This window comes from Heterobasidion irregulare, assembly GCF_000320585.1.
Source record: "Heterobasidion irregulare TC 32-1 unplaced genomic scaffold scaffold_14, whole genome shotgun sequence".
Taxonomy (NCBI): domain Eukaryota; kingdom Fungi; phylum Basidiomycota; class Agaricomycetes; order Russulales; family Bondarzewiaceae; genus Heterobasidion; species Heterobasidion irregulare.
In genome coordinates this window covers 80,657-97,007 of record NW_009258210.1, presented here as the reverse complement: position 1 = coordinate 97,007, position 16,351 = coordinate 80,657, and the positions used below count along the sequence as shown (strand labels likewise).

Here is a 16,351-nt window from a genome sequence, read left to right as displayed (position 1 = left end):
GTCTAGATCACATACAGATGGTATCGCTAATCCAACAACAGATGGGCTGACAAGATGCACATGGAGAAGAGCGAAGGTCACAGCAAACTAACAAAAGTCAGGGAGCAGCACGAGAAGCAAGAGTCAGAAAAAAACAGAAAAAAAAGAGCGAGAGAAAGAGAGAGAAAGGAAAAGAGGAAGAGGAAGAGACACGGGGAAACAAGGAGAGAAAGACCACACACACACACACACACACACACCACCCTCGTCCCAAAAACCCAAACCCAAACCCCAACACAACAACTCGACGCGCGCGCTCACTCCAACGGATACACGAAACTCGCCAACACCCACCCCAGCGCCCCCTCCCCCCTCTCCCTCTCCCTCTCCCTCTCCCGCACAAGCAACAAGCAGTCCTCCCCATCATCAACATACAGCGGCAGATCGCGGTGCGCGCTCGGGTGCCCCGCCTCCTTGAGCACGTCGAACGCCGCGCCGAGCGCGAGCGTGAAGAACGGCAGCCCGCAGTACGCCACGCCCGGCGGCGGCGCGCACGCGTGCACGACGCGGCACGTGTACAGCGCGCGCGCGCCGCGCCACTGCGTGATCAGCGCCGCGTCGTCCGCGGCTGCGGCGTCGGCGTCGGCGTCGGCGTCGGCGGGGTTGTCGTCGGCGTAGGCATAGTCGTAATCGTCCTCGGGCTCCCCGTACGCCGGCGGAGCGTAGGCCGGCGTCTGAGCCTGCGCCTGGGTCGCGCGCGCCTTGCGCGAGCCCGTGCGCGGCGCGCGGAACGTGTCCATAAAGTTCTGCCGCAGGCTCTGCGCGCGCTGGAGGCGGCCCCTATCACGGTCGCGGTCACGGCCACGGTCACGGTCCCTATCCGGCGGCGAGGGCTCTGCCTCGCGGGCAAAGCGCCCCTGCGAGGGCGCCTTGCGCAGCGGCAGCGGCAGCGGAGCACTCGCGCGGCGCGGGGGCGGCAGCTGCTTCTGCTTCTGCTTCTGCTTCTGCGTCTGCGTCTGCTGCTGGTGATGGTATGGGTACGGGGGGGTGTGCGGCTGCGAGTGCGAGTGCGAGTTCGGCAAGGGCGGCGGGCGCGCGAGGGCGGAGTCGTCTGTGCGCGCGGAGCGGGTGGAGGAGAGCGCGGATCGCGCGGAGCGGATGGAGTGCAGGCTCTCGCTGGAGCGGCGTCTGCGCGGCGCGGGGGCGTGGGCGTAAGAGGAGGAGGAGGAGGGAGCGCGTGCGAGGGCGGGTGCAAAGCCGTAGCCGTAGGGGCGTGCGCGCGGGGGGTCGCGGGAGGACGAGGGGGGCGGGACAGGGGGCGGGGACGAGGGGGAAGCGGTGGAGGGGCGTATGGGGTCGAGGGCGTTGAGCATCGAGGCGACGGCCCCTGCGCGCGTGGTGCTGCTGTTGCTGTTCCCGCTGCCGCTGCTATGGCTCTGGCTGCTCCCGCTGTGACCGCCCCCACCCGCGGCGTCATCATTCCCACCACCACTCCCTCCGCCTCCTGCGCCGCCGCTCCCGCGCGCCCGCAGCGGCGCCCGCTCCGCACCCACGATCCCGAGCGCCGCCACCTCGCGCTCGACCAGCTCCCACCGCTCGCGCCACACCCTCTCCGTCTCTTCTGCCCCCGCGTTCCGCTCCCCCTCCACCCGCAGCGCATCCCACAGCTCCGCCCAGCAATCCCGCACGTCCGCCCAGTACCGCGCCTGCCACCCCGCGAGGGCCTGCAGCGCGTGCGCGAGCGCCTTATCCACCAGGCGCAGGAACTTCGGCAGCTCGGTGCGCAGCTCCCCGCGCAGCGCGACGTACGCCTGCGACGCGTCGAGGAGCGCCGGAGGGGGGCGCCCGCGCGCGGCGCTGTGGTGCAGCAGCGCGGCGTGCGCGGGCGCGAGGGCGTGCAGCGCGTCGAGGAGGCGCAAGGGGGGCGCGGCGGACTCGACGAGCGCGCGGAGCGGCGGGAGGAGGCGCGCGCGGAGCGTCGCGTCCAGTGCGTCGGAGAGCGCGGTGAGCTGCGGGTCCGCGACGGCGCAGAAGGCGTCGAAGGCCTCGGAGGCCTGCTCGGGCGTGATGCCGAGCGCGCGGCCAAAGGCGCGGGCCCAGGTGGCGAGCTGCGCGGCGAGCGCGCGGGCGGCGCTGGCCCAGGCGAGGGCGTCGCGCGCGAGTGCGTGGGCGTAGGCGAGGGCGGCTTTGAGGCGCTGCTCGAGGCGCGCGACGGCGTCTGTTTCGTCCGTGTCGGCGGGGGCGAGGGGCGGGCGGCCCTTTGTGACGCGGCCGATGTGGACGGCGGCGGCGAGGACGAGGGGGAGCGCGAGCACGGGTGGGGCGGGCTTCTTCTTGGCGGCGGGGTCGGCGGCGGCGAGGATGTCGCGGACGACCTCGCGGCGGCGGCGGCCCTCGTTGACGGCGCGCGAGACGGCCTCGATCATGGACTTTGCGGTGCGGAGGCGGGGCTTGTCTGGGTGGGAGTCGGGGGTGTCGTCGAGGACGGCGGCGAGGAGGAGGGCGTATTTGAGGAGGCGCTGGACGGGCTTGATGAGGAGCGAGGGGAGGTCCCAGGCGTGGGTGAGGGACGCGGCGAGCGTGCGCGTGTGCGCGAGGTAGGCGGCGAGCGCGGGGGTTTGTGGGAGCGCGTTGAGGTGCGCGACGGCGGTCGGGTGGTGCGTGATGTACGTCTTGTACGGCGGCTCCATGTGCGGGATCTGGCGGGCGCGGGACCGTCAGCACTGGAACGAGCGGCAAAAGGCGGGACGCGGACGCACCATCTCGATGAAGACCTCGCCGACGTGGTCGGGGCCCTTCCCGCCCTCGAGCACGTCGCCAAGGGCGTCCTCAAGGCGCTCGGAGAACGCGTCGGAAAAGAGCGCGAGCTCGGCGACGTTGCCGAAGATGGTGTGGGCGTCGTGCGGGGTCATCGGCGCCGCGGCGGCGGCGGCAGGGGCGGCGCCCGAGGCGGACGAGACGGCGGTGGAGGAGGAGGCGGTGGAGAGGGTGCGGGAGGAGGCAGAGGAGGGGATGACGGTCGGGGTGTCTGTGGCGGCGGCGGCGGCGGCGGCGGCGCTGGCAGGGGCGGATGGAAGAGGGAACGGGGCCTCTTTGCCTGTAAAGCGAAACGGTCAGATGAGCGCGCGCGCACGCACGAGGCGCGGCGGGGGCACGCACCGAGGGCGAGCGGGATGTGGATGTCGCGGATGAGGGCGAGGTCCGAGGCGTACGCGCGCTCGGAGGAGAGCAGCTCGAGGAGGGCGTGGGTGCGCTTGGAGATGGCGGGGGCCGGCGGGGGCGCGGAGGGGTCTGGGGGCACGGGGAGCGGCTTGTCGGGCTGGGGCGTGGACGAGGCCGAGGACGCCGAGTGCGAGTGCGCGTGCGGTGGCACGTGCGAGCGCGAGGGCGGGGGCGAGGGCGAGTGGGAGTGGGAGTGGGATCGAGGGCGGGCGAGGGCGACGGGTGCGGAGGGGGACGAGATCGGGATCGATCTGAGGTCGTTGGTGGGTGTGGGCGCGGGCTGGAGGGAGTCGAGGAGGTTGGCGAGGGAGCCGAAGCTGCGATTGCGCAGGAGTGGCATGGCGGCGCCGGGTGCGGGCTCGTCAGCACTGGGCTCTTCGTCGTCCGCGGGTGGAGATGGGTGTGGATCCGCTGGTGGTGGTGGTGGTGGTGGTGGTAGCGGTGGTGGTAGCGGTGAAGAAGAGGACGAGGACGAGGACGAAGAGGGTGGTGGCGAGGAGGATGAATGTTGTAGGAGGTGGCTGGAGGTGGCTGTGGCTGTGGCGGGGCGTGTGGGGGGACGGGGGCGGAGAGGGGAGCGAGCGGGGAGGAGAGGAGGCCGCGCGGGCTCATAAGCGTCGACGGAAGACGTCGAGGGTCCGAGCACGCCTGCCACGCGCCTCGCCCGCGCCGCGTGCTGCGAGGCCCCTTCAGCCCCAGCCTCGCCTCCGTCTCCGTCTCCGCCCACGTCCCCGTCCAACCGCCGTCCGGCAACCGTCCGGGTCCGCGTCTGCGTCTCCACCAGCGGGACTGGCGCTGACGCGGGGGCGCCGACCGCAGCACCCTCGCAAGCGCCCCCGTCCGCTGGGCGCCCCGGGCTAGCGAGCGGATCCAGCGTCCTGCTTTCCGACCGAGATGAAGGGGTGGAAACCTACTGCACGCACACGTGAAGAGCACAAGGCCAGGGCTGGGTGCGCGGCGCTGTCGACGCGAGGCGAGGGAGTGGGACGTGGAGGGCGTCGAGGGAGTTATAAGGAGCGCCTCCGCCGTACAACCGACCTTCCGCCCCGAAATAGCTCCCTCCAGCCACCGGCCCAGCCCTCCCCGGCGCGGCCTCCGTCAAATCCGGCGCTCCCCGCTCAGGTGCCCCCCCCGGCCCGCCGCGACCTGCTATTTATGGCCCGCGTTCCCCGCCCTCCGCCGCCCCGCGTCCGACGCGCCCCCGCCCCAGTCGGTCGACGCACACACCGCCATCGCGTGGTGACCGCGCGCCGTCGACCCCGCCCTGCCGCCCACGCTCGCACTTTTGCGGTGCGTGACCGTTCGCGATGGCTGTCGCCCATCGTGCATCGTCTAGGCGACGCCCCGCGACCCCGCCCGATTCGCATTCGACTCGCAACCCGCTGCTGCTGCCGTACCATACGGTACGGTACCGTGCCCTCGGATGCTGTAGGATGCTACTCGTACAGTACCAGCGCCTGTGGAGCGCCACGACTAAGTAATACATACGCTCGCACCATTGCCGTTACTGCTGCTGCACACGCCCGCACATGTACCCCTCGGGCTGCACCCGCCGCTGCTCCCTGACTCTTAAATAGCTCCCCCTCCCTAATGTAGCCCCGCAAGTACGCGTCGCTGCAGGCCTCCACCACCGAGCCCTCTCTCCCGCGCGACTTCTCCGCCCGTCCTGGCCTCTCGCTGTCCTACATTCGCTGTTGCTGCTGCTGCTGCTGCCGCCGCCCGAGTCGCTCAAGTCGGCTGCCAGAACACCCGCCGCGCGCGCACGTACGATGTGTGCTTTGATCGCCAAGTCCTGACTGCGCGGTGCGGCGAGGGGCCCGCGGCGCACGCCGCCGCCGCCGCCGCCGTTTCCGCGGCGCGGCGCGACACACCCGCGATGCCGGTGCCCGCGCACGCGCTACCCCACCCCCACATCTCCACACTCCGTACCCCGCGTCCCAGATCCCGGACTCCACACCAGCCAGCCTCGGCTCCAGTCAGCCCCAGCCCTGCGACCTCCTTCCTCCTTCCTCCACTTTCTTTTCTTTTCCCTCCTCCCTTGTTTTCTTTCCCTCTTTCCTCCTCCCACTACCGCTTCTAGCCGCCCGATGCCGCAAACTCGCGACCCCTCACCCCATATCAATTCGACTCGCCTGACCTCTCCCTCGCACGCACACACGCACACACGCTCCCGTGTCGCCCCCGTCCGCGCACGAACCCCAGCCGCGGCCCCGGTCTGGCCTCCATGGCCCTGCGGCGGCCACGCGCCTTGGGCGTTCTTCGTGGCCCTTGCTTCTTCCTGCGTCCTGCGCCCCGCCCGCCAACCTGCCTTCTCCTCTCGCCCTCCGCTTCCTCGTCTCGCTCGCTCCCCTCGCCTCTTCGAGCCTCTCCGAGCCTCTTTAAGCCTCTCCGCTCTGCGTGTCCGCTCACATAAATGCACGCGCGCGTCCCAGTCCCAGTCCCGGCGCCGGTGCGCGTGCCGACGCGCCCTTCTCCGCTTCACGCTCTCCACCGGCGGTCGTCGCATCCAGCGGGTCCCCGCGGCGTCGCGCGCCCGCGTGCGGGTGTGCGCCGTGCACTGTCGCTCGTGCGGCGTGTCGTGTCATTATCGCGTCGTGTCGTGCCATTATCGTGTCGTGTCTTGTTCATGCCGCGTCGTGTTCATGCTGTGCCATGCCGTGTCGTGCCGTGCCGTGCCGTACGTGCCTCGCCTCGCCTGTCCCTCCTACCCACCCACCGCCGTCGTATGTCCTCCCCCTTGCCCTCGTGCACCCCTGCCAATCGCCGCTCGGCACCGACGAGAGTCTCACGTCCAACAGACACGACAACAGGCCCCATATAAGTTAAATACGACCCACGCGGAGACGGTACGGCATACGCGACCACGAGCCGCTCTGCGACTCGTGCCGCGCTTGCTTGCTTGTTTGGGCTTCGACTTGTCCTCTCTGTACGTGGCACGGGGTCTCTTCGCGTAGCGTGCGCACGGTGCTGGTCCGATTCATTCATCACACGTCCACGCCCGCTCACTCACGCCCACAGGCAACAAAGTTATGTAGCGTACACACACGTCCACACGCACGCACGCACGCACGCAAACGCACACCGCGATCCAAAGAAACGGCCTCCACAATCCGATCTAGGCATCGAAGATCCTTCCACAAACAGATCAGGACTGAACCGCAGGTCCGCACGCACGCCGCACGACGTTCATCTCCGCGCGCGTCCACCCAACCGCGCAGCATAGATGCCCAAGAAAGCAAACAGAATCCCGCATCTCTTGCTGCGCCCTCCAACCCCCGCCCTCACGGCGTCCCCGGCTCATGACTCCCAGGCTCGACAACCTCCCCGTCGGGCCCGAGCGGCCAGAACGTGTTCCTGAACACGCCGCCCGCGTCGTACTGCTTCTTCAGCGCCGCGACGCGCGCCCAGTTCGCGCCAAAGGACGCCATCACGCGCGCGGGGGGCTCGTGTCGGCCCAGGAACTGCGGCGAGACACGCGCAGAGGAAGAGGTCAGGGTGGGCAAGGCAGGATGGAGATGGGGCGGGCGGACGTACGGAGGGGAACGGTCCACCGAGGGCGACGGGGCCGATGGTGTCCCGCAGCCACTGGGATGTGGCCGCGATCAGTGCGATGCCGACGCGGGTGGGGAGAACGGCGCGCGACGTACCTCCTCGGCGGTCTCGACGCAGCGCGGGTCGTCGATGCCCATGTCCCACTGGTGCAGCCCCGCGATCGTGAACGCCGCCTCGCGCTGCGACTTGGGCACGCACGTCCCGTCGAAATCGGCGATCGCGCCGCCCGCGAGCTCGAACAGCCACGCTGTGCGCGCGCGGGGGTGGATAAAGACGAACTAGGTCAGCGAGAGAGTGCGTGGGGAGGAGAGAGCGGGGACGCACTGCATCCGATGGGCGTGTCGGCGAACTCGAGCACCGTCTTGTTGATCACGTCGTCCGGGAGCGACGAGATGAGCGCCGAGCGGATGAACCACTGCCTGCCCGCTGCACCGCCGCACACGCCGTTCAGCCACCCGCCAGAGCGCGATATCCACTCGAGAGCACGCACCCTTTGCGCGCAGCACCTGCGCGACGCTCTCCTGCTGGTGCACAAAGCTCTTCTCGTCCACCTCGTTCAGCAGGCACTGCTCGCCGTTCCACGCCGAGATCGCGTCGAGGTACTCCTGGCCGCGCGCGCGCGGCCCGACGAAGCAGATCTGCACGACCACGAGCGAGTCCTTGTCCGCGGGGCCCGCCGTCAGCAGCACGTTGGCGTACAGCTCGCGCGGCGCGCCCTTGACGCAGTCGCGGAAGTGCCGGATGAGCGACCCGGCGGTCGCGCGGTGGAAGCGGCTGGAGGGGAGGGCGAGGGGGGTAAACGCGGGCGAGGCGAGGCGAGGCGAGATGGGTGGGAAAACATACTATATGAGATTGCCCGCAAAGACGACGGGGACGGGATACGCGCGCGTCTTGTACCGCGTCGCAATGCCGAACGCGGGGCCGGCGCCACGGATAGCCCACCACAGTTCTGTTCTCGCTATCAACAGGGGGGCTTCTGAAGCGTGGTGCAAGCATGATCAAACGCACCTGGATGCTCTCGCTCGTTGACGATAATGATGCTCCCGTCTGCGAGCACCATCTCGACCTCGACAACGTTGTCGATGCTCAGTCCATATAGACGACTCAAGAACCCGAACCCGCCCAGGATCATCACCGAAGATCCTACGGGGTGCGCAGAACTGTAGAGGCATACCCATCATCTTCGCGAAAGCCTATGAGTGCCGGAATTACACTCACAAAGGTACATGGTACGGTGCGACCGCTGGCGCGCCGGCAAGCGTGACCGCCGGCAGCGGGTTCGCGGCCGTGTACGCATCAACGGCCTTCTGCTTGACGCCTGCCCCGAACGTGACGTACGCGTGCTTGTGTACGGGTTGGAGCTCGAGGTGCCCCACCGCATCGTGCGCCGTGGCTCCACCCAGAAGCGGGTGGTTGAGCGCCGCGCTAGTTAGTGCATCCCAACCACCTGCGTGACCGCCGGTCGAGCGGCTGCGAACCTCGGGGAGTGGAAGTGTTGGGGCGGCAGTCATGTACGCGAAGGGATCTGGGCGGGACAAAGACAGGGAAGGGAACGAGCCGGACGTCGGGAACGAAAACGGAGCTGCGTTTGAGGAAGATGCAGACGTCGTGGAAGCGGGTAGGCGGGGTCGGGGGGCAGAAGCGACATGCTGAGTCGGCCGCTCGGCCATGTATGCAAACGGATCCGACAATGCCGCGGACCCCGACCCCAAGCTGAATCCTTCAGCCGCTGATGGTGCCTGCGCGGTCTCGGGCGACTTGGAACCACCGGGAGACGTCACAAGCGTAGACGTCGACCCAGAATGCGAGAGCTCGTCCGCACTGTCCCGCGAGGATGTCGACTTGCCGCTCGACTCCGAGTCGGTCGAGAGCTGACGCGCGGCGAGGACGTTGGACGCCATCTGCACGTCGATGTCCATCGCTGAGCCTTCTTCGTCGACGCGCCGGCGATTCAAGGGGGGCTGACGTATTTTCTCGCCGGAGGCGTCGGTTGGGAGCGGCGGGCCATTCAAGAAGCTCGCGACAGCTGCAGAAGCGATGCTGGACGTTGAGAGAGGATTGGCATCATCGCCATCGCTCTCGCTGTCGTCCTCGCGGCGCCGCTTTGCACCGGCCAGGCCCGTGGGAACGCCTTCGAGGACCGGGGCGCCAACCTTGTCTTTGCCTTTGCTGCCAGAGGGTGCTATATCTCGAATACTGGTATAACCGCCTTCGGCAAGCGGCGTCTCGATGTCGATGTCGGCGATGGAAGAGAGGTCAACGATGATGTCACCGTTGATAGCCCAGCCGGCCGTCCCGTAGCCTCCGGCCTTGACGGAGAGAGACAGAGAATGCTTCGTGCAAAACAGAATTATCCTGTAAAACATACTATATCATTAGAGTCGATTCTATTCGAGATGCGTTCGCTGCACGAAGGAGACACGACGTCGGGCAACGATCAAACCGACATGTCAAGCAGCGCTTATATCCGCGAGCTCTATTTAAAGACCGCGCGATGTGGGTTTTTACGATCCGCAGAGACAAAGAGGTGTCATTGAGCTTGTGGGAGAGGAAATGTCGTGCCACAACCGAGTCTGGATGGAAGTAGTAAAGAAGAAAGACACTCACTTGCTGACGTCGTGGGCATCAAGCGGGCACGCGACGACTTTGGATGCGTTCAGGACGTTGCCGTTGAACACCCGAGCACGCTCAGAGTAGCTGTGCAGGCCGCTGTCAAGGCAGTTCCAAATATAGCGGGGCGCAGCGTACGCACTGTGGTTCGTCCGGATGAATAACTTTACCCTTGATCAGCGAGCCCAACTCGTCATACAACATTCGTGGAAGTCTCGAAGTGACGATAGATGGCCTAGGCGGAGGAGGGGTGTCTGTAGACGAAGTAGTGCTCATCGCGAAAAGGAGACGACGAAAGTTGGTGGAGAAAGGTTGGATACGCCTGGTGGCAAGGGCCAGGAAAGAGAAGTTGTGCATCAAACGCGGTCAGGGAGGGTTTATATACACACCTTGGTTGGGGCGGACCCAGGGGGGGTTCAGTACGAAATTTGATGAGACAGAGGAAGATGATGGGAAGTCCTAGAATGGAGAGTCGAAAGCTGTCGAAAGGCGACTGGCGAAAGCTTGCTTGACAGCTCCAATAATACACCCACACACGCCCCCGATGTACGGCAATCGATTGAATACAAGTGCTTACTGACGTTATGATGTTTTAGAACTAAGAAGTATGTTTCGGCAGAACTTGAGAACGTAGAACGATATTGGATTTTCGCGGGAATTTCAGGTCAAGTACTCAAGCCTCAGGGGTAGACGGAGCGCTCGGACGCGCTGCTTGCATCATGCAGTCGGTCAGAACCTAAACGGAGAAAACAGGTCAGCAATGTGTATACGGGCGCAGTGTTGTTGAATTGGCGTACTTGCTTGAGCTGTGGATTGCACCATGTAAAAAGGAAACGAAATAGCGGTTTCAGGCAGGTGCGTCTCGGGTCCTTCTTCCTATGTCGTATAGAGTAGAGACCCCGGAGTCCTGACTCAATGTGTTTCCTCTGCCGATATTGTCACGTCCGAGAGAGAGATAAGTAGATTGGGCGCAGGCTATGCAACGATTATAAAATCAGGGTCACACAGGACAATGTAGCAGACCAATCGGGGCTGTCATTTCGCCCTCTCGGCTCTTCAACGATGGCCAGAGAGCGACATGTCGAATTATCCTCTACGCCCACCTCTCCAGCAGCACTGATGACCAGATCATCGCCAACGATCGAGGCACAAGTAAATGAGAAATAGACGATCGCCAGCACATACATACTGATATATCGCATGTATCGACTGAGGGGAAGTCATGGTAGGTTACAGGTTCGTGTTCTAGTCTGGACGTTAGTGACTGGGTGCGCACAGCAATATATCCTTGTGGGTCGCTGTTGAGGCGGGGGCGCTAAGGCAAATTAAAGAGTAGGTGATAGAAGGCGGAGGTTGTGTGATGGACCCACAAGGTCACTTGGTGAGTTAAGAGACGGAACCTGCGAAACAGCCATTGAGGAAGGCCCTCACTAAATGCACAAGGCAGTCGACAAGTAAAGAGCAGGTCTAGGTTCTGATGTTTTGATTAAACTGCAGGCAGCATTGACCGTATCACTATCAGTCAGGAGCTGAGAGGCAGGTAATGAAACTAGCGACTCACGTTCTTGACATGGCGTGTTCCACATTAGGAGTGATGATATCAATGACACGCACAATGGAAGGTAAGTTTTGACGAAAGTTTACCTCAATGACTTATCTTCTCTGTCTCACGAAGACTCTGTCAATCCCTTGAACTGCTGGCACAGACAGATAGAAGACCACATCGGTTTTCATTACGGAGGAAATGACTCAAGGTCTTTTTCCACGTCTGCACGGGACTTGCTGATAGGCGAGTAGAGGGATGAGCCTCAAAACATACTCTCAAGACTCGTGAGAATGGACTTCAACTTTTTTGTGTCTGCGCACACGAGAACGACGAACGTGATCCTTGGACGGCAACAAAGGCCAGTGTAAAGCAAGCAAGCAGCGGCTTTCCATGTCTGGGGTAAACTGGAGTGAGAGCTTTGAATCGATGTTACGTGGATTTAGAGATCTCGGGGAAACTTCGACATCACCGTGGATTTCTCAACTCGTGAGGATATCATGGTCGCCCGCCGAGCGAATGACGGCGACAGGTCGAGCAGCCCGGGCCGCCGGGCCGATGCCCACACTTGACCTCCGAGTATAAAAAGTCAATGAGCGGCATCTCCCAGCGTCTCCCCTATCGCCATCCACCTCTCTCTGCTTTGCATCATACGTCGACATGTCTTTTGGAAAAGTCATCTCTTTAAGCAACAACAAGACCGTTCCTCAGATCGGTCTCGGGACTTGGCTTTCCCAACCCAATGAAGTTGAGAACGCCGTACGTCCCCTTTGATCCGAGTACTCTTGCTTCCTCTCCTGATCAACGTGTAATCCATGTCTCAAACAGGTCGAATGGGCGGTTAAGGCGGGCTATCGTCACCTCGACTGTGCGATGATCTACGAGAATCAGGATGAGGTGAGTACAATTCATAGTGCGATTAGATTAGATTGTTGATGTCATCGACTTTCAACCTGCTTGTGTCAATCGGATTACTCGTGTAGGTCGGGCGCGCGCTCAAGAAAGTGATCCCCGCAATTGTACAGAGAGAGGATCTTTTCATCACGAGCAAGGTCTGGAACAGCTCTCACCAGGCCGATCAGGTCGAGCGAGAGCTCGACGAGACGCTGAAGCAGCTCGGCACACCCTACCTCGATTTGTACCGTGAGTGTTTTGGTTTTCATACACCTAGTCGTGCATCCGTGCTCATCCCTGCGCCCTGCAGTCATCCACTGGCCTGTTGCCTTCGTTCCTGGAAACGGCTTTTTCCCTCCTCACCCTACTAAGGCGGGCGAAGTTGCACTTGACACCGAGACATCGCTTGTCACCACGTGGAAGGCTATGATCAAACTGCTTGACACCGGGAAAGTCAAGTCGATCGGCGTGTCTAACTTCACGATCGAGTATATCAAGGCCATCGTTGACGCAACTGGCGTGAAGCCCACTGCCAACCAGATTGAGGCGCATCCGCTGCTTCCGCAGGACGAGCTAGTTGCATACTGCAAGAAGGAGAACATTCATATCACGGCGTACTCCCCCCTGGGAAACAATTGTGAGATCTCGCGATTGATCACCTGTAAAGCAAGCTGCTTATCCTCGCCATTGTTCAAAGTGGTTGGCAAACCGAAGCTTACCGACTATCCCGAGATCCAGGAGATCGCGAAGAAGATCGGCGCGACTCCCGCTCAGGTTCTCGTTGCCTGGGGTGCGCACCGCGGATACTCTGTTATCCCAAAGAGCATACAGCAGGGTGCGCACTCATACCTTTGCCCATGTTTGCACATTCCCTCGGACTCACTTACCTTCTGCTATAGAGCGTATTATCTCAAACTTTAAGCAAGTCGAGCTCTCCGAGGAGGACTACCAGAAGGTCTCCGCCGTCGGGCACAACAATCACCACCGCTTCAACATCCCGATCAACTACACGCCCAAATGGAGCATTAACATCTTCGGGGAGGTCGACGAGAAAGAGGCAGAGGCGACTGTCAAGACGGCATAATGGAAGTGTCCTGTTTTACTCATCGGCCCTGAGTGAGCCTGGACAAATTCGTAGAGTGGAGATAGAGAAGAAGCATAAGCACCTATAAGCACCTGTATTCCGTGTCGTTTTCCTTTGATGACATCCAATATGTATTGGTATAGATGCCTCAAGGCTGCCGACTGGTTGAAAATATGCACCCACAACAGAATGATTCCATTCTTGTCTCTTCCTGACGTTAGAGAGTGACGTGCATCAGCCTGCACTGGAATGTCAACTTACTGCAGCACGCAAGAGCACGCCGCATACCGTCTTCTTGGCATTTGCTTGTCTATGAGCCTTATCTAGACAGCCTAGGCACACCACAATTGTAATCGCAAGCTCCTTGGCGGAGTCGGCGCACTCTCGGCGCCATCGTAAATGTAATACGGACCTCCAGCTGTGCTTTTCGACGAATGCCGAAACCCCTCGGTGAAGATCTTGAAAGATGCCTCAAGGGAATGCCGAGACCCCTCGGTGAAGATCTTGAAGTATGCCTCAAGGGATTGCCGCATTTGCTACAAGAAATCAAGCCTGCTGAACTAGAACATTTTCCTTTTGAAACATTTGATACGGGGACGTTCCGCTGGCATTCCGTAAGGAGATCGTAGCGCCCGATCGTAGATAGGGGGAGATTTGGACGACGAACAACGAACCCGTGGTTGAGACAGACAGCGGGAAACTCGGTTCTGCGTCACACCAAGTTGACGCAAGACGCTTGCTTTGAGCAGGACGAAGAATAAATTAATGAATAGCGGTCGACTCGAGAAAAGCTGTTGACCAACAGGAGAAAGTCAGCACTTTCGCGGAGTACGGGCGATCATCACGTGTGTCTTTGGGGAAAGGATGGAGGAGCCAGGTCCAGAGGTACAAGATTGGCGCTACTGATGGACCAACACCGCTCACTCATCTTGCCTCTCCCTTCCACCCTTTCGATTAGCGACCTGGCCGTCCTACTTTCATGAGTAACGGTTCCCCCACCTCATTTCTCGTGTGGTCACTCCTATCATGCCTCGTATGTCTCCAGCATTCTACTCTAGTGAAGGGCGCTTGACTGACCTTTCCTCGTCCCGATCACATGTTGCATGCGAATCCTGTGGAAATATTGGACTATTCAGTTTCTTTGTTTCCTGTTCTATCATTTGTGGAGCTATGATAAGTTCCAGTGTCTGAAATGGGACGCAGGTCGCCAGCCTGGAGCTTTTAGACGCGTCATGACTGTGAGTAGCTCATCTATCGAAACGAGCGCGGTTATGGGGCGGACGATGCGGAAGCGAAGGTCCAGCGAAGGGATCGAAACGCAGAGAGAGCCTATCGGACGTCATATTTTGTGACATGCCGGATCTTCGTATGGGTCGGCGATGTCAAGTCATATCGAAGAGCAGTGGACGAATGTGTCTCCATTTATTTGCGCTCTATATGCGAGCTAAATGTGAGAGTACACTCACTGAAATCTTCATCTGAACTGCTGAATTGGCCGCTTATTGTGACCTCCCCGATGTCATCAGCGTTGGTTCATAAAGGCATCTCCAACGCCGTGGAGATAACCCATGTCGCTCAATCATCATCATTTTACTTGTCGTTTTGCCAAGTAAAGGATATCTAGAGACGTCTCGCCGTTCCACATGTGATTTTAGCCATGCTCTGAGCATTGTTGGACGCAGTGGTCGTCGATATACCGTCGCGTTGCCGTCTTCATCTGGCGCTGCGCATCAATTTGAGCCCATTCTAGAGTGTCCTGTCAATGTGCCGAGCCGTGTCTGACCATTTTATCTCATCCAGTATTCTTATCTTATGACCGTACCGCTTCTCGTGGTATTCAGCGTTGGCTTGACCGTACTAAAGTTCGAGGAAGGTTTGTTCATTGTCTTTTTTTAGGACCCGCGATTTACTCATCAGATAATGCAAAACAGGATTTCTTGTGCCGCTTTCTCCATTGTACGAAAGTATGGCAATCAGGCCTCAAAGTACGGCTATCACCTGAAAAAAGTTCTTATTCTTGTGTAGTTCGTCCGAAGCCCGTTCATCTCTGGACTACAAATCATCAACACATACTATTAGCACTGTATTTTGTCTTCAGTGTGGCATGGGCTCTGGAGCTGTAAGTGCTCTTCCATCAGATCATTCAAGCCAAATTAACTTAGCTTGTCAGCGTTACTCACTTCGAGGGTGAGTCTTGGGGAGATCACGGCTGCATGTCAAGGTAGATCAATGATACTCATTCACAGAGCTCGCCTTTTGGCTGTTTTTACTCGACCAAGGGCCCTCAAAACGGGAGTGGTTTAGCAGCTGGGAATATCGCCTTTGGTATACTGGTACGATTGGCATTTCCGTGATCGCACTACCATTTATAAGTTTCCGCTGCAGGTTGTATCGCTGCCATTCTTGGGATGCCTTTGACAGCGCTCATTACTAGAAACGAACTAGAAACAGTAGGTGTCGATAACGAATCTCTAGCCATGAACTCATGAGTTGTATCAAGATGGATGCCTGGTTGTTTCTTATCGGCTCAGCAGGAGCTACAGCAACCAACGTCGCATTCATATATGTCCTGGTCCGATTCCCCGCTTTCCTCCGCCACGTAAAAGCGGAGGGCGCAGAGCCGGACGTCGTCGTTCGGCTTTCAAGCTTTTACGAGTATAATGTATGTACAGTTTGCGCGTATCGGACCTTTTGTTGATCTTTTCGGTAGCTGCTTCGCGTTTTCTTTAGATTCATGTCCGCACTTCCATTTCTTGCTCTGGCTATCGATGGAATCATGGGCACTCACCCCATCAATGGTAGCCTGTGAGTCTTCTTTTAGCTATGTTGTCGCTTACTGATCACTCACGAGATGAATTGCCTTCAAAAGATTCTGGGCAGGTGAGTATTGCTGCTATGTCACTTGTTTACTAATTCACGTATTGGACAGACTTTCTCCTTGTACTCGCCGCGAACGGCCAATTCATATCTTCTGCTATCACTCTTATGGTACGTGTTGTCTTTCTTCGATTTCCGCACAACTAACCTCTAGTAGATATTTTTCCCCCGTTCTTTTACCGCGGAAGCGGGCTACCGTACCAAAGCGAACTCTACCGTCCCAGGCTCTGCCCGTTCCTATATCACACAGAATTACACACAACACCATCCAGACACAACCTTCGATCCCGCATCTCCAAGCATAATCAGCTCTCCAAAATCCCCGACACAGCGCACCGCTGAGGCACAGACCTCGCAAGCTCCCGATGTAATTTTCGTTCATCGACATCCCCACAGCGCTCGATCATCTGAGGAAAATATGGTGGACGATGTGGCGCCTACGACTGAGAGCGAAGAGCCTGCTCCGGGATACCACGAACGTGGACAGGGGTCAGTGCGGTACTCATACCCTTATGCTGCTCCAAGTCCGTACGTCCACCCCGAGCCCCCGCGTGTGCTCAGACGAGAATCTATATCGAGGTTCGGTCGAG

General features: G+C 60.5%; 5 protein-coding genes across 5 annotated transcripts; 3 read left to right on the top strand and 2 right to left on the bottom strand.

Annotated features, from left to right (window-relative positions):
• Positions 1 to 296: 296 nt before the first annotated feature.
• On the bottom strand, positions 297 to 4,434 carry HETIRDRAFT_456197 (uncharacterized protein; the record flags this gene model as incomplete). The annotated part of the gene is made up of 5 exons (XM_009554825.1): positions 297 to 2,678; positions 2,739 to 3,076; positions 3,139 to 4,058; positions 4,125 to 4,350; positions 4,425 to 4,434. 5 exons carry the CDS (start codon positions 4,432 to 4,434, stop codon positions 297 to 299), a joined length of 3,876 nt encoding a protein of 1,291 aa, XP_009553120.1.
• Positions 4,435 to 4,508: 74 nt separating this feature from the next.
• HETIRDRAFT_456196 (uncharacterized protein) lies at positions 4,509 to 6,424 on the top strand (the record flags this gene model as incomplete). Its single annotated transcript, XM_009554824.1, has 5 exons — positions 4,509 to 4,609; positions 4,822 to 5,126; positions 5,182 to 5,924; positions 6,000 to 6,127; positions 6,220 to 6,424. 5 exons carry the CDS (start codon positions 4,509 to 4,511, stop codon positions 6,422 to 6,424), a joined length of 1,482 nt encoding a protein of 493 aa, XP_009553119.1.
• Positions 6,205 to 9,576, bottom strand: HETIRDRAFT_39939 (uncharacterized protein). The gene is made up of 11 exons (XM_009554751.1): positions 9,506 to 9,576; positions 9,361 to 9,450; positions 8,317 to 9,108; positions 7,972 to 8,178; positions 7,762 to 7,913; positions 7,597 to 7,702; positions 7,244 to 7,527; positions 7,078 to 7,179; positions 6,849 to 7,000; positions 6,736 to 6,786; positions 6,205 to 6,662 (listed from the first exon to the last, which is right to left on the bottom strand). The coding sequence occupies exons 1-11, from the start codon at positions 9,565 to 9,567 to the stop codon at positions 6,483 to 6,485; spliced, it is 2,178 nt and encodes a 725-aa protein (XP_009553046.1). The 5' UTR covers positions 9,568 to 9,576; the 3' UTR covers positions 6,205 to 6,482.
• A 1,950-nt stretch (positions 9,577 to 11,526) lies between these two features.
• On the top strand, positions 11,527 to 13,100 carry HETIRDRAFT_442642 (uncharacterized protein). Its single transcript, XM_009554823.1, has 6 exons — positions 11,527 to 11,665; positions 11,735 to 11,803; positions 11,890 to 12,049; positions 12,111 to 12,437; positions 12,498 to 12,635; positions 12,700 to 13,100. Exons 1-6 carry the CDS (start codon positions 11,567 to 11,569, stop codon positions 12,882 to 12,884), a joined length of 978 nt encoding a protein of 325 aa, XP_009553118.1. The 5' UTR covers positions 11,527 to 11,566; the 3' UTR covers positions 12,885 to 13,100.
• A 763-nt stretch (positions 13,101 to 13,863) lies between these two features.
• Positions 13,864 to 15,975, top strand: HETIRDRAFT_22237 (uncharacterized protein; the record flags this gene model as incomplete). The annotated part of the gene is made up of 11 exons (XM_009554743.1): positions 13,864 to 13,917; positions 14,021 to 14,122; positions 14,685 to 14,761; positions 14,893 to 15,003; positions 15,055 to 15,071; positions 15,131 to 15,217; positions 15,270 to 15,334; positions 15,385 to 15,546; positions 15,595 to 15,682; positions 15,814 to 15,872; positions 15,919 to 15,975. Coding segments are annotated over 11 exons (879 nt in total), but the record flags the coding sequence as incomplete, so codon positions are not given.
• Between the last annotated feature and the right edge of the window lie 376 nt (positions 15,976 to 16,351).

Bases quoted from the DNA above. Each gene is read 5' to 3' on its own strand.
- HETIRDRAFT_39939 (XM_009554751.1), bottom strand. From the start codon at position 9,567: ATGTTGTATGACGAGTTGGGCTCGCTGATCAAGGGTAAAGTTATTCAT. The intron at 9,109-9,360 runs GTGAGTGTCTTT...TATGTTTTACAG, and splicing joins GATGCCCACGACGTCAGCAA to GATAATTCTGTTTTGCACGA. The intron at 7,180-7,243 runs GTGCGTGCTCTC...GCGGCGGTGCAG, and splicing joins GCAGGTGCTGCGCGCAAAGG to CGGGCAGGCAGTGGTTCATC.
- HETIRDRAFT_442642 (XM_009554823.1), top strand. From the start codon at position 11,567: ATGTCTTTTGGAAAAGTCATCTCTTTAAGCAACAACAAGACCGTTCCT. The intron at 11,804-11,889 runs GTGAGTACAATT...TTACTCGTGTAG, and splicing joins TCTACGAGAATCAGGATGAG to GTCGGGCGCGCGCTCAAGAA. The intron at 12,636-12,699 runs GTGCGCACTCAT...CTTCTGCTATAG, and splicing joins CCCAAAGAGCATACAGCAGG to AGCGTATTATCTCAAACTTT.